We start from the raw sequence: 16,077 nt of genomic DNA on the forward strand, positions 1-16,077 counted from the left end.
CCGGACACCAGGCTCCTGGGAGCATTCATGGCCAACTGGCTTCCCACATCTGATATCCCTGCCTGCTTGGACAGTTGATACAAACTCATCTGTTCTGCAGAACGATGAACAGCACCCTCAACTACATCTTTACTATCAACAATATTTGCTAAATGTGTTAGGCACTGTTCTAAGTACCTTATTCTTATCTGATCTTCATTGGGTGGCCCAATGAAGTAGGTAGCATTCCATCCTCACTGTGGTACACAGAGGGTAGGAAACTTGCCCGACGTGGGAAGAAGGTGGGTGGAATGAGGATTAAACTTAAGCAGTGCAACTCCAGAATCTATGCTCTTAGTCACTGAATATCTTGCTTTATACTAAAGAATGCTTTGTAGAATTCTTTATATTAGGGATTTTTTTGTGCAATCATTCCACAGGAACTTTTCCTTTATTAAAGCATCACAAACAACCTTTCAGCCCAACATGAAAGTGATTTGGGAAGGCAGAATGTCCCGTGTTGGTCATTCAAACGGTGTCTTCTCCATATCTAGGCAACTTCTTAGCTGGTGTCCCTTTCATGAGAAGGAAGTGTAGATCCAGAAACCACATATGTGTGTGTTAATGAATGTTATTACCAATGAGAAAATTATGAAAACCAAGGAACTGTCTTGTTCTAATCATATCTCCAAATACCCTTGCTCTCTCTATTACCCATTTTAAGCAGTAGACAAAATGCGAATTAAAAGTTAAAATCATTGGAAACAATGCTCAGGAAATATATGGTGAACTGATTACCATTAGTTTATTAGTTTGTTAGTTTATTAGTTTATTTTCTTATGCATTTGTATATTCCTCTTTTAAATCTGTTTTTCATTTACAGTTTGTAGAACAGAACTTTCATAGACGGTGAAGAGGAAGAATTTGAAACAAGTTCTGGGTTAGGATACCTGTTTTGAAGAATTTAAATTTATAAGGAAGAAAAGGGATTAGATATTTTCACACGACTCTCTCAGCTTTGTTAACATAAAGTCAGAGTAGGAGAAGGATGGAAGGCCCTTGGAATAGGCAATAAATAGTCAGGGACCACTGGTAATTGTCACAGGAGTCTTTGGCTACCCCCAAGGATGTTGGGAACCCAGGAAGGAAGATTGAATTTCTTTAGTCCTCCACTGTATCCCCAAAGACTGGAGTAGAAATAACAATCCCAGCAATACATTATGAAATTATAGAAAGGGTATTAGACAAATATATCTATTGTTTATTCTAATCAGAATGTGTTTCTTGCCAAGAGCTATGTTCCTGAGTCGACTTTCTGCTAAGATGCCAATAATGCTATTTGGCAATGAAAAGCGGGGTAATGCAAACCTAGGACGCATGGAGTAAATAGGATCTGCCACATTTTAGGAGTGTGTCCAAAGGAAAGCAGCCAGAATGAAACGACATCACACGACCACAGTGATTGTGTATGCAAAGGCTTCCTGAACTGAAGCAGACAGGTGCTTCTATGGTTTTTGTTCCTCTGTTGAAGTATCACACCTATGTGGTTGATAGGGTGTGTGTGTGTGTGTGTGTGTGTGTGTGTGTGTTTGTGTGTTTGTGTGTGTGTGTGTGTGTGTGTGTGTGAGTGTAAAGCACAATCCAGGGGATTCCCATAATAGATCTTATTTACTGAATGCTAGCTCCTAGGCACCTAGAATTTTAAGTAATGCATTTTGGTTTAATTCATACAACGATCCAAATGAGTTTGAGAGTACAATTCCCATGTAAGAGATAAGAAAATACTGAAATAACTTGGCCAATTTTGGCAAAGTGGCCAAAATAACACAGCTCATGAGAGGCCAAGCTGGGACAAAGCTTTTGGTCTTAACCACAATGCTCCATTCTGGAGGGGAAGTTTCTGCAGGAAGCTCAAAGATTCTTGCAAAGTTTAAAAGTCTCGGAGTCTGGGCACTATCTTCATTTCTTTTCTATTCAGATTCCATCTGAAGAAAATCACAACAAACATCTGTTTTGAAATGTTTCTAAACCAAAAGTTGTCAAAGGTCACTTTCTGTTTTTAACACAATCTTTTAGCAATTGATTAAAGGGAGCAAATAAAATTGTGCTATTAAGAGAAAGAAGGAAAAAAAAAAGAGAGAGAAAGAAGGGCCTACTGTGGTGGGGAATTATTCCAGGAGACTCTTTTGTTAGAACTAGAAAGTACAGGACTTCTCATGTCCAAGGTTATCCACAGACAATCCTTTACACATGACTTAGAGCTATACCATGACTTCTAAAGTGAATTTTCGAAAATTCACTTGGATAATTCACATTAATGAAAGACTGGCAAATGTAACCCTGAAGTATTTAAAAGAATGAACTAAAACTATTTATTCATTAACAAGACTATAAACATGCCATCCACATACTGGAAAAACCAACAATTACTCCTTAATTGTGCTAATTATATAATGACAATGTTGTAGATGTTTGTTTATCTAATGTTAGATTTCTCTGACTAATCTTATCATTAGTCAGACTTTGGACTTCTGCCACCATGTATTCATGTATGTACTGGTACATGCCAAACCGAACAATTTATTTTTAAAACTGGTGGTTAAAGCTACTAGTATTCAAATCAGAAACTTACCACATCCTTAGGAGGAGGTTCTACTTCCTTTTTTATCTTTTTACCCATCCTGGAAAAAGATGCAAAAAAAATTGCTTTATAAAGTGACACTTCTGCTTTGTGAATGTGTGCAAATCTCTCAGTAACCCATGTTCTTGGAGGGGATTTACTTTCTACTTTACATTTTTACCTAATAAAAGAAATTGCAATACCTGTAGGAAATTATTGCACACATATGAACATGTCACCAATATCTCTATTCTAAACACCACAATTTTAAAGGAACTTATTGTTAAGATTGTTGAGCGTAAGTTGTGGTTTCCAGGTTAGATAGGAGGTGAATATATTAGTGATATAACTTCTGCTCACATAACAGAAAATGCTTTCTCATGTTTATAGCTTACCTGCTTGAGAGACTAAATCCAAGTTACTTTTGAGATCTGAAAAACTGTTACAAAGTAGAAATGTTTGTCTATTTTCTGGCACTCATCTCTCCTAAGCACCTACAACAATGTCTAGTATATATTAGGCATTCAATATCTATAAAAATAATTAGCTCTACTTTTCTTGGGAATAACTATTTCATGAATGGTATACAAGGTCTATTGCATCTGAATCAACATTTGTGTTATTTTCCTAGATTATAAAAAGTTTAATATAATCTGTAGCTCAATTAAAAAACAATTAAGAATATGAAGAAGTTAGGGCTGTCCCTTGTACGACTCTTTTCTTCCTGCCCTTGTATGCCTAAGGCTATGTGGAAAAAAGTCAAAAGAATAATAAACATATATAGTTAACACACCACAGAGGTGTAACTCAACTGGGTATAGAGCCTCCCAAGATGTTGGTGCCTATTAGAGTGACCCAATCTCTCTAGTTTTCTTCAATGAGAGTTTTTGGGTTATGTTGGCAGTCTTGGATGGTGTGGACTAGCTATACAGAAATTTCCATATCTCCAAAAGAAACCTTGGGAAACAGGAAATTCTTGGAGATAATCTACAGTGTCAAGGTTAGTTCAAAGTGCTTATAAAAGGCTAATAGCAACTTCTAGTGTTGGAAACACTGAGGAAAATTTATCAAACACATTAAAAAGCCACACTTTCATGGTAACTATTATAGAGACCTCTGAAAGATGTTTATTCCTGGTCACTAACTTTAGGTCACATAAAGTGTAAGCGCTTTGAGGGACTGGAAGATTTATTTTGTAATGCGCTACCTTACACTATATCCAGTATTTAAAATACCAAAATGAACTCACATCCTCCATTAAATGCAATTTTCATCAAAAATTTTGCTGTTGAAATTACTCAGCAATTAGTATGTATATGTGGAAATTCTTGCAAAATGAGAAAATTGGTTTTAGATGTAATGAAAATCTAATATTAATAAAAATTTAGTTTCTTAGTTTTTTTTCCATAAATTAGAGCCAATATTTTTTTTTCAAATCTCAATATCTTTTCTAGGTGCTTGAAAAGTATGTTGGCCCTAGACCTTGTGCTTATAATATTTCAGGTGGACACATGAACTATTTCCATTATGAACAAATAAAGAGCTATCAATCTCTAGGAACAAAAAGTGAATTAATAGCTCTTTATAATTCCAAAATATAGCAGCCTCTGGCTTATAAAAGAATATTATTACTATGAATAACATTCAAGAAGCAATTAAATTCTACCTGCATAAAGTTGCTTTAAATCATATGATTTTCACTCAGAAACATATATTACTAATAGTATTTGTAGCAATTGCATAACAAAGAGCAGAGGCTAAAATAACCTAAACATACATAACTGCATTTGATAGAGCCATTTTTTAGGCAATAATATGAAATTAGAAGCATCTGTATTTTAATACCACATTGGGTATGGTAGTTAGTGGGGAAATAAACAGCTGATATGGGACTATACAAGAGATATCTCTAATACATTTCATTGTAGAGAATTTGGAAAACATAGAATGAGACAAAGAATAAAATAAAAACCACCCTAAGATACAATCAGGGAGATTAGTATTATTTCAACACAGTTTCCTTTTCTGTGTTTTCTATAGTGAGCTCGCAATTCTAACTGGATTTCTATTCCCTATTTACACTTTCCATTCCTGGAACCATTTTCCTATTAAATTCTTAAATTTCAGGTAAGTTCATGAAATTTTAGTCTATATTTATACTAAGATCATCTACAACAGATTCATGTAGCATGCCATTGAAATAATATTTCAAAGTCCATTATTTATCTAGCCAGTCTCTTATTTTCAATCCTCTGAAATTATGTACAAAGCTGCAATGCACATCTCTTAAAATTTCCACCCACATCTCCAACTGTTCCTTGAAGACAAATCCCCGGCAGCAAAATCACTGTGTGAAAAGGTACCAAATTCTGGATATTGGATAGGAAAACAAGTCTGCTTTAAATCTGCCTCTTCTAGAGCCACGTTGCTTTTTATGGGTTTATTGGTCATTTGTATTTCTCCTAATATCTCAAATCTTTTCTAAGGCTGAGATTTGTTTTGCCCAGACTTAAAGAGGTGAGGGGCGCTAAAGCAAGTGGGCCCCGCTTCTCTGGTCACCTTAGACCTTCAGATCCCCTCTGGGGACCTCGATTTTGTCACCTTTTAAAGGTGAGGTGGGCTTGACTTTTAGGAAACCCATCCTTAGTCCTTCTAACACTGCAGGGAAGTGACCTCCTCTAAGGTGTTCCCTCAGTTGTCCCAGCAGTTCCCATCCAAATGACACTTTCTCCTTCCCCAAGTTTTGCAGTGGGCTCTGCTCTGCGCCTCTCCAATCCCCAGAGGCAGGTGTACCTGCAGGGAGGTTCCGCCGAACAGCCTTTGCTCAGAACCACTAAACCGCACCTGCGGATACAGGCGCACCTCCGGGTCCACAGTTGTCCCTGGGTTGCTAGGCGACGCCATTCTGCGCCTGCGCGCTCTCGCCAGGGAGCAAGCTCTGTGCTTCCCAGTTGCCCCCTCTTGCCCAGCCCTGGGCAGCTTTCAGTCGCCGAGGAGCCAAGTGCGTCCTCCGTTCAGCGAGTCCATGTTTTGGGCCAGAGTAAAAATCAGGAATGCACTAATTAGAACAAATTTTGAAAAAATTTAAAAGACCTTTTCAAAATGTTAAGAAAAAAAAAAAAAAAAAAACCACGGGAATCCTCCTCTCTTCTTGTTGAGCCAGGTAAAAACTGTAAATGGGGAGCAAGCAGCTGAGCCTTATAAGCAGATGCTATTGCATTCTCTCATCTTCAAGCCTCAGCCGGAATCTGTGCAAAAGACACCAAATCGCCACCTTCTGAGGGGCCTTCACGAGGCTGCGGACATTCATTGCCAACTTTCTCTGCTCTGAAGCTGACCAATCCTCCCCCAATGAACGAACCGGACTCTTTAAAACCTCCTCCTACCCACCTTTCTCCCCTTACTGTCGCTCTTCCCAATCGCCCAGGTAAAGCTGCCCCCATAAGATTGCCTGCTGCTTTCCTGTTCTACCTTGTAGATTCCAAGCATTCTCTACCACTCCAGTCCCAGCCAAAACTTCTCTTCCCTCCTGTTTTTCCATACTTTTCTCCTATAGATTTTTTGATCATTCTATTCCCTCATCATTTCATTTATTAAACATCCACTATTTGCCAGGTATGTGCAACTCTCAGAATATCCTTTCATTTTTATTTAATTAAGCCATCTTTATAAAATACTCTTACATTGCATTTACTTTATTTAAAATACTTTTTTTAGTTGTTGATGGATCTTTATTTTTATTTACTTACTTTTATACCGCGCTGAGAATCAAACCCAGGGCCTCACATGTGCCAGACAAGCGCTCTACTGCTGAACTACAACTCCAACCCCACTCTTACCTTGCCTTTAACAAAAGTCTTTCCTTCTTTACATTTTGCAACTCCTGCCCCCATTAGTCCCTCAGCATTGCTATGTTGATATGTTTTTATGTTCCCTTCCCACCTTTTAAATTACCTGACGGTGTCATCTATATCTAACAGTTCTTCATATTAAATTTTTTATTGTGAAGTATCTGGTGTGATTTCTGCCTTCGTTGGACTTTGAGTAATACCTTTTTGTATATTCAGTCTTTTATTTTTCTTTTCCAGCTTGTTTCCTCATTCCCCATCAATTTATAAATATAGTTAAGTCTCTCCAGTGCCTTACAACCAACCAACCAAACAAACAAACAACAAAAAAAAAAAACACAACTCCCTTTGATCCTGGTGGTGATCAGTTTTCTGTTACTATAATTAAAAACTGAGGCAATTGACCTATAAAAAGAAGACTTATTTTGGCTCCTAGTTCTGGATGTTCCAGTCTTAAGATTGAGTAGCCTTGTTTTAGGGCCTCTGACCAGAGTGGCACATCATGGCAGGAGCACACGGCAGAGCAAAATGCATATCTCATGAGCTAGAAAGTAGAAGAACCAGACAGGAAGGGGCTGGGGTCCCACAGTCCTTTTTGAGGACACACTCCCAATTACATAATGCCTCCCTTTAGACCCTGATTCCACAGCACCTCCCACTAGTGACACCAAGCCTTTAACACACAGACTTTTGGGGGACACTTATCCAAACCATAGCAATCTCAGATTCCTTCTAGCTACCAGTCTATCGTTCTTTTTCTCCTTCTGATCATTACTTTACCAAAAAAAAAAAAAAAAACATAGGTTGCTAGGTACTTCTGCATCTTCAACTTCCCATTCGCACTTCAGACTATAATGATCAGTATTTTTCCTGGCCCTCAAACTACTCAAATCCTTCAGATACTTCTCAGTCTTTGTGTTCCTTGACATTGCTCCTGCATATAACATTCTTGGTGATAATTTGTACTTGAAACTCCGTCTTTGATTTCTGTGATTCCACTTGCTCTTGATTGTCCTCTTATTTCCATGCCCATTATTCCTCAAGTGTTGCTGTTCCCCAGAGATCTGTTCTCACACCATATGCTTTTTCTGGGACAATCTTATTTATATCTGTGACTTCAATTGCCACATATACAACTCCACACCCAATTCTGGCACTGAGCTCTAGGCTCATGTATCTTTCTACTTGCTGGGCAGCTCCAGCTACAAGTCCACAGACACCTCAACCATCAACACTACCCACCTAAATGCATCATTTCACCAGAAAAACAATTTTTTTTCTGCTTATCAAAGGGACAAGCACCCACATACCTACCAAAACACAAAATCTGCCACCCATTCTCCTTCATGTACAATTATTAGATTCTAAACATCTTCTGAGTTTATTCTCACCTTTCCATTCTCACAGCCCAAATACAAAATGTCACCGTCCTCTACCTGGATTCCTCTAGCAAGCCTTCTGACAGCTCTCTTGTCTCCTAGTCTCATCCAAGCTTTGATCTCTTGTCTCTAGGGTTATCAAAGTAATCTTTGTAAGATGCAAGTCTAATTTATCTCTCTTTGCAGGTTCCCAGTTGCTTGGGTGCATGATGGGGTGCAAGTATCTTCTTAAATTGGAATTCAAGACTCTTCTTGTTCTGACTCCTCCCTTCTATAATCATTTCTTTCATCACTCAAAAAAAAATAGCCAATTGCTCATCATTCTTCAAGCACACCATGACATTTTGTGCCCTTCACTCCCCAATGAGCCTGAAAAATACTATTTGTTTTTCAGTTTTATCAAGGTCATGATTTCCTGCAGCAATTCACTGTCCTCAACACAGTGAAACATTTCTCATTTTGTGCAATTACTATACCCTACACTTGATATATTTGTTATTTTTACATGATGTTATCATTTATTTGTTTGTATGTGTGTCTCCTCACTGAGGCCATTTCTAAAGGTGGCAGGTGTACCTGCAGGGAATAACTGGCATTTGGTGAATATTTATTATGAGCCAGTCATGAAGTGGTTAAAATTAATCATTAACTCCCCACCATAATCCTAGGAAGTATGAATGAAGTCATTGGCATGAAGTCCCTTTACTAATAAATGGCAGGAGCAAGACTTGAATTGAGGTTGGCTTGACATTTATAGACATGTTCTAAACCAATGCATCATACCAGCTCATTCTGAAAATACAGTATTATAGCAAGTCATAAAGAGTGTCAATGAAATAATTAAAACTGTTGTTTTGATTTTTTTCTCATAGACTTAGTCTTCATTGAGTATGCCTATTTTTGTCATGTTTATTTAAATATATATGGTTGGGTGAATTCTGAGAAGGACTTATAGCTGTGCCACTACCCACAATGAAGACAGAATATTTCCATCATCCCAAGTTTTTCTCATGCCCCTTTGAAGTCAAACCTCTTCCTCCATCCCACTTCCTTGGGAACAACTGCTTTGTTTCTTTCCCTATAATTTTGCCTTTTCTAGAAGGTCTTATAAGTGGAGTCACATAATATGTAGACTTTTGTGTCTGACTCTTCTAATTTAGCACAGTGCTTTTGAGATTTGTCCATGATGTTGCGTGTATCAGTAGATTATCTCTCTTTATTGCTGAGTAGTATTGCACAGCATGGAGATTCAACATCCAGACATTCACTGGTTGATGGATATTTGGGTCCTTTCCAATTTGGGACTGCTATAAATAAATCCTGCTCTGGACATTTATATACAGGTTTTTGTGAGAACATATGTTTCTCCTTCCTTGGGAAAATACCCAGGAGTGGAATTTCTGAGTTTTATGCCATGTATATGTTTAATGTTATGAGAACTGCCAAACTGCTTTCCACAGGAACTATTCTGTACTTGTATTCCCACCAGCAATGAAGGAGAAATCCAATTGCATCATATGCTCTACAGCACTTGATATTGTCGGTCCTTTTAATTTTAGCCATTCCAGTGGGCATATAACAGTGTCACCTTCTGGTTGTAATTTGCACTTCCTTCATGACTAATGATGATCTCATTCTATGTGCTTGTTAGCCATTTTTTGTACCTTGTTTTATGAAGTATCTGTTCAAATATTTTTCCTACTTCTAATTGGATTGTCTGTCTTATTGACTTGGAAAAGTTCTCTATAAATTCTGGATACATTTATCAGATACATTTATCAGATACATATTTTCTACCAGTGTAGGGTTTATCATTTCTTAAAAACATCTTTCAAACTTCAGAATTATTATGTGTTGATAAATTTCCAATCACTCATTTTTTTTTGAAGGTTAGATTTTGTTGCTCTTATGTTTAGTTTCGCTTTTGCCCTACTTAAGAAATCTTTCCCTCACCCAAAAGGGAAAAAATAAGAGTCTCTCTCTTGCATCTTGTTTTAGAAGTCTTATAGTTCTGACTCTTCCATTTAGATCTATAGTTTGTGTCATGTTAATTTTTGTATATGTTATGCGATGGTTTGAGGATCAGTTTTGCATATGGATGTCCAAATGTTCCAGTACCACTTGAAGAAAACATTATTCTTTACATATTGAATACTTTGGCACCTTCATCCTTTATAAGTTGGTCTATTTCTGGGCTTTATTTTGTCCCTTTGATCAGGAAATCTAGAATTACACGAATAACTCAATCTCTTTGATTGTTGTAGCTTTACAGTAAGTCTTGTGGATTTGTTTCTTTTAAAGTTGTTTTGGCCATCCTAAGTCTGTTGTGTTTCCAACGTGGTTTGAAACTAATTTATCAATTTCTACAAAAAATCTGCTGGGGATTTTGATTGAGATTGCATTAAATCTATAGATAAATTAAGAGAGAATTGACAACAATATTGAATTGTTTAATTCACGAGAACAGTGTATCTGTCCATCTGTTTGATTATTTAAAGATTTCTCCTCTGCATGTATAGAACTCACACTCATGGTTTTTGTTTATTTGTTCATTTGTTTGGTGGTGCTGGGAATTGAACCCAGGGCCTCATGCATGCTCTGCAAATGCTTGACCACTGAGATACATCCCTTACTCCTGAACTCATTTTTTTTTTTAAAGCTTGCATCTGAGTATTTTGTGGATCTTTTATGCTACTGTAAAGAGTAGTTTTTAAATTTCAATTTTGAAATGGTCATTTATAGTATTAAAATACATTTTATTTCTTTTATATTAAACTTGCACACTGTGACCTTGTTAAGCTCACTATTACTTGTAGTAAGATTTTGTAGATTCATTAGGATTTTTTGATACAGTCATATCCCCCACAAATTAAAGACATTTTTATTTCATCTGTTCCAATCTGGATTTCTTCCTTCCTTCCTTCTTTCCTTATTTTCTTTCTTTTGCTTTAGCTTTTTTTTTTTCATTCTGAATTTATTGCCTAGAATTTTAATAAGGTCTTTTACTCATCAACAGTCTGATTACTATGAAATATACCCCATGTAGAAAAGTTTTCCAGAATGAATCGTTGCCTTGGCACCTACAGAAATAATTAATGAATTTAGAAACCCTAACCTAGACACTGGGCTGCACATTGCTTCTGGCCCAGTTACTGCTCCTAAGCTTTTCTGGAAGCCTGATGAAGCTATGCATTGTTGCATACTGTAAATCAGAGACTGACAGAGCCAGACTGTGTGGAGACCTTACAAGAGGTAAGGTATCATTGTGTGGCAGTCACAGGGACTCTAGTAATGACTTCTACTAGGAATGTAAAACTCTAAACCTATCTCAGAACTACCCAGTGTAATTAGAATAACCTGCCCACCCTGTGTCCTTTGTAATCCTTTTGTTTACCATATTGTGCTAAGACTGTGGCCACCTGGCCTGTCAAAAATATCTCCAACATAGGCAAACAGGAGAGAGAGTGGGGTGGGTGCATGGGGGCAGGAAAGATGATGAAATGAGATGGACATCATCACCCTAGGTACATGTATGACTGCACATAGGGTGCGATGCTTCATCATGTACAACAAGAGAAATGAAAAATTGTGCTGCAATTGTGTACAATGAATCAAAATGCATTTTGCTGTCATATATACCTAATTAATTAAAAAATAAATTTTTAAAAAGAAGCAAAAAATAAAATAGAAAAAATTTCATATATATATATATATATATATATTTTTTTTTTTTTTCCTGAGACCACAGATGACTTCCAATAAGACATCCTCTCAAAATAAATGGACCCTCACTGTTTTCAAATTCAACCTGGTCAAACAGCTAGCCCCAGGTTTACCTCCTTGAGCTTCTAACATAAAAACACTGCTTTTGGTTTTATGTATTGGATCACTTGAAGTTCCCTTGCAGAAAACAAAATCAATTCTAGCAGGAAATTAGAGACTTATAGTGTTATTACAGGCTAAAGGAGTAGGTTCTAGGCTCAACTTTCAGAGATGACTTTTAAAACAATTCTGCAGAAATACATAGCCAAGGAAATCAAGGAATTGAGAAGATTAAGTCATTTTAGGGCAGTAAAATGAAGATTGTCTTAATTTGACATTTATCTTCTCCATTAATTCTATCCGTCTACTCAGTACCACCCTCAGCCCTGCTTTCTCTGACAGGCTACCAAGTGAAACAATGTGCCGAGCAAATCAGAACAGCTCCACCTCTCAAAATGTATACCTTAAAAAAAAAAAAAGATTTGAAACTTTTAAACCAAGCTTAAAATACAAACCAAAATTATTTTATGAAATCAGTTACACCTAATATTAGGTTAAGCTTTAAAAATATGTTAAATAGAATTTTAAGCATCTCAATGAACATAATCCAAGAATGCAAGGATCACAGGAAAGGTAATATTGTGCATGATCAACACTAAGAGATTAAAAGAAAAAATTGTTAATGATATTTAGTTAAATGTTCCAATGTGTAGTCCAACGAGTTAGGAATATCACTAGAGCATTATCTACTTATGCCAAAATAAAATTTTGTTAAGGTTTTGAAATAATATAAAATCATTTTAAGGGATTTAAAACTAGTCATTACCACAAAACAATTTCAATGTTCCATAGGTCAAAGAAAGAAAAGAGTAATTATATTTTTAAGATGATAAAAAACTATAACATATAATTTTTAAAAATCAAAGTTCAAAGTACCTATAAATGGCAAGAATGCCATTTTAATGCATCAAAGAAAAACATAATCGGATACTTGCTACCACTACTGTAAACATACTTTCTCACCAAGAATATGAAAGGTTTTGAACTGGAATTACATGTAGAAAATTTGAGCTACAAATCAGGAGAGAGAGAGGAAAAAAAATATTTGCAAGGTCAAACTCAACTTTGACATTTAACATTTGAGGCTACTTTATTTATGAATGTTTTATAGGCTCAATATTTGTTACTTGTGTATTTATTTTTGTTTAAAATGTTATTTCATTTTCAATTGACTAAGTATTTATGGGGTAAAATGGGAGGAGCATTTTAATGAACATCTTAATGAGCATCTTAATGCTTGGATGCATGTATACATCTTGGAATAATCAAATCAGTCTAATTAGCCTATTGCCTCAAGTACTTATCATTTTTTATGGTAAGAATATTTGAAATCCACACTGTTAGTTTTTTTGAAATATTGCAATACATTATTATTAACAATAGTCACTCTACTGTGCAACATGACATCAGAACTGGTTCCTCCTGTAAAACAACTTTGTACCCTTGGACCCATATCCACATCCCCAGGCTCTGGAAACCACCATTCTACTCTCTACTTCTCTGAATTATCCTCTTTTAGATTCCACATGTAAGTGAGATCTTATTTGTCTTTCTCCAAGATGTGGTTATTTTTACTTTCATAATGTCCTTCACTTTGATCCATGTTGTCACAAATGACAATTTTCTGATTTTTAAGGCTTAATACTATTCCATCCTGTCCCACATTTTCTTTATCCTCTCCTCCACTGATGAGCACAAAGGTGGATTCCATATTGTGGCTATCCTGAATAATGTTGCAATGAACATGCGACTACAGATGTCTCCTCAAGAGACTAATTTCAATTTCTTTGGATATACACCCAGAAGTGAAATTGCTCTATGATATGGAAATTTCATTTCTAGTTTTTTTGAGGAAATTTCATACTACGTTCCTAAATGGCTATGCTAATCACAATACCACTGACACTGTATAGGAGTTCCTTTTTTTTGTTTGTTTGTTTGTTTTTCAATTGCCTTGCCACTACTTGTTATCTTTTATCATTTTGATCATAGCCAATCTAATAGGTGGGAGGTGATATCTCATTGTGGTTTCAATTGGCATTTCTCTGATTAGAAATATGATATATTTTTTAAAATAAATCAGCCATTTGTATGTATTTTCTTAAGAAATGTCTAGTGAGGTCTTTTTTGCTTATTTTTTTTTCAAATTTTTTAGTTGTTGATAGACCTTTATTTTATTTATTTATATGTGGTGCTGAGACTCAAACCCAGTGCCTCACAGATGCCAGGCAAGTGCGCTATGGCTGAGTCACAGCCCCAGTCCTTTTGCTTATTTTTTAATAGGGTTGTTTTTGAGTAGTTTTGTTGTTATTGAGTAGTTTGTGTTCCCTATATATTTTGGATATCTGCTTCTTATCTGATGTAATTATTGCAAATACCTTCTTCCACTATTTGGGTTATCTTTTACTCTGTTGTTTCCTTTTCTATGGAAAAAAAATAACTTTCTAATATGATACCAACCCATTGGTCTCTTGTGCTCTTGCTGTCTTTCTTTTAAGATCACAGCCAAGAAATCACTGCCCACACCAATGTCATGGAGACTTTTCTTTATGTTTTTTTCTAGTAGTTTTATAATTTAAGATCTTAAATTTAAGTCTTTAATTTATATAAAATTTATTCCTTTTTTCTTTCTTTCTTTATTTTTGCATTACAATTCTTAATACACCATTATGCCATAATCTATCATATCTCTGATTATATATAAGGTATGTTGACACCAAATTCACATCTTCATACGTGTATTTTGTATAATGATGAGGGTCTCCTTTCACCATCCATGCTATTCCCTTTCTCCCTCCCTTTCCCTACCACCTCTATTCCCTATCTAGAGGTAATCTTCCTCCCTTGCACTCCCTCCCAACCCCATTTTGAGTCATCTCCCTTATATCAGAGAAGACATTCGGCATTTGCTTTTTTTGGGATTGGCTAACTTCACTTAGCATAATATTCTCTAATGCCATCCATTTCCCTGCAAATGCCATGATCTTATTCTTTTTTATTGCAGAGTAATATTCCATTGTGTATAAATGCCACATTTTTTTAATCCATTCATCCACTGAAGGACATCTAGGTTAGCTTCACAGTTTAGCTATTGTGAATTGTGTTGCTATAAACATTGATGTCACTGTGTCCCTGTAATATGCTGTTTTTAGGTCCTTTGGGTATAGTCCAAGAAGAGGAATATCTGAGTCCATGGTGGTTCCATTTCCAGTTTTCCAAAGAATATCCATGAAATTTATTCTTATTTAAGAGGTAAGATAAGCATCCATTTTCATTCTTCTGTAGGGAAATGTTCATTTTTTTCTGACACCATTTATTGAAGAGATCCCTTTCCCCATTGTAGCTCCTTTGTCAAAGATCCATTGATAAGGTGTAAAATTATTTCTGGTCTTTTCATTCAATTCCGTTGTTGGTACACCTTTTTATGCCAGTACCAAGCTGTTTTGATTACTATAGTTTTCTAATATATTTTAAAATCTGGTAGTGTGATGCCTCCAGCTTTCCTCTTTTTTGGTCAAGATTGCTTTGTTCATTCAAGTTCCTTCACAGTTACATCTATTTTAGAATTATTTTCTCTATTTATGTGACATTTTAATTGTATTGGATCTGTAGATTGCTTTGGATAGAATGTACCTTTGGACAATATTAATTCTTCCAATCCTTGAACATGAGATATCATTCCATTTGTTTGCGACACCTTCAATTTCTTTCATCAATGTTTTATAATTTTTAGTGTACAGAACTTTCACTTTCTTGGTTAAATTTACTCCTAAGTATTTTATTGTTGTTGTTGTTGTTGTTGTTTTTTGAGTGCTATTTTAAATGGGATTTTCTTAGTTTCTTTTTTGATGGTCATTGTTAATATACAGAAATGCTAGTAAATTTTTAATGTTGATTTTGTATTGTGTAACTGAACTAAATTGTTGAGTTTTTAGTGGGATCTTTAGTTTCCATATATAAGATCATGTCATCAAGGGAGACCATTTCACTTCTTCCTTTTCTATTTGGATGCTTTTTATTCCTTTTTCTTGCCTAAATGCTCTGGCGAGAACTTCCAGTACTATGTTGAACACAAGTGATGGGAGTTAGCATCCTTGTCTTTTTTCTGATCTTAAAGAAATACCTCTTGGTTTTTCACTATTGAGTGTGATTTTAGCTGTGGGCTTGCTGTATCATTATTGTATCAAGAAACATTTCCTTTGTATCTGATTTGTTGAGAGTTTTACCATGAAAATACTTTGAATTTTTCCAAACACTTTTTCTGCATCTATTGAGATGATCACATGGTTTTGGTCCTTAATTCCATTCAAATGATCTGTAGAGTCTCAGTTGTTTATTCACGTGATTACACAGCTCACAGGAAACTATGTCTCCCTGCTACTGCCTAGTATCATATAGAGTATTGTACCACATATCACTAGCTTGAGAA

General features: G+C 35.8%; 1 protein-coding gene across 2 annotated transcripts in view; it reads right to left on the reverse strand.

The window, feature by feature from the left end:
* Armc3 (armadillo repeat containing 3) overlaps positions 1–2,659 on the reverse strand; it is a 91,757-nt gene extending 89,098 nt beyond the window's left edge. For both annotated transcript variants that reach the window (XM_076831657.1, XM_076831656.1), the window contains exon 1: positions 2,612–2,659. In XM_076831657.1, the coding sequence (XP_076687772.1) occupies positions 2,612–2,659 (48 nt within the window). The remainder of the gene's footprint in view (positions 1–2,611) is intronic.
* Positions 2,660–16,077: the final 13,418 nt, after the last annotated feature.

This window comes from Callospermophilus lateralis, chromosome 13 (genome assembly GCF_048772815.1).
Source record: "Callospermophilus lateralis isolate mCalLat2 chromosome 13, mCalLat2.hap1, whole genome shotgun sequence".
NCBI lineage: Eukaryota > Metazoa > Chordata > Mammalia > Rodentia > Sciuridae > Callospermophilus > Callospermophilus lateralis.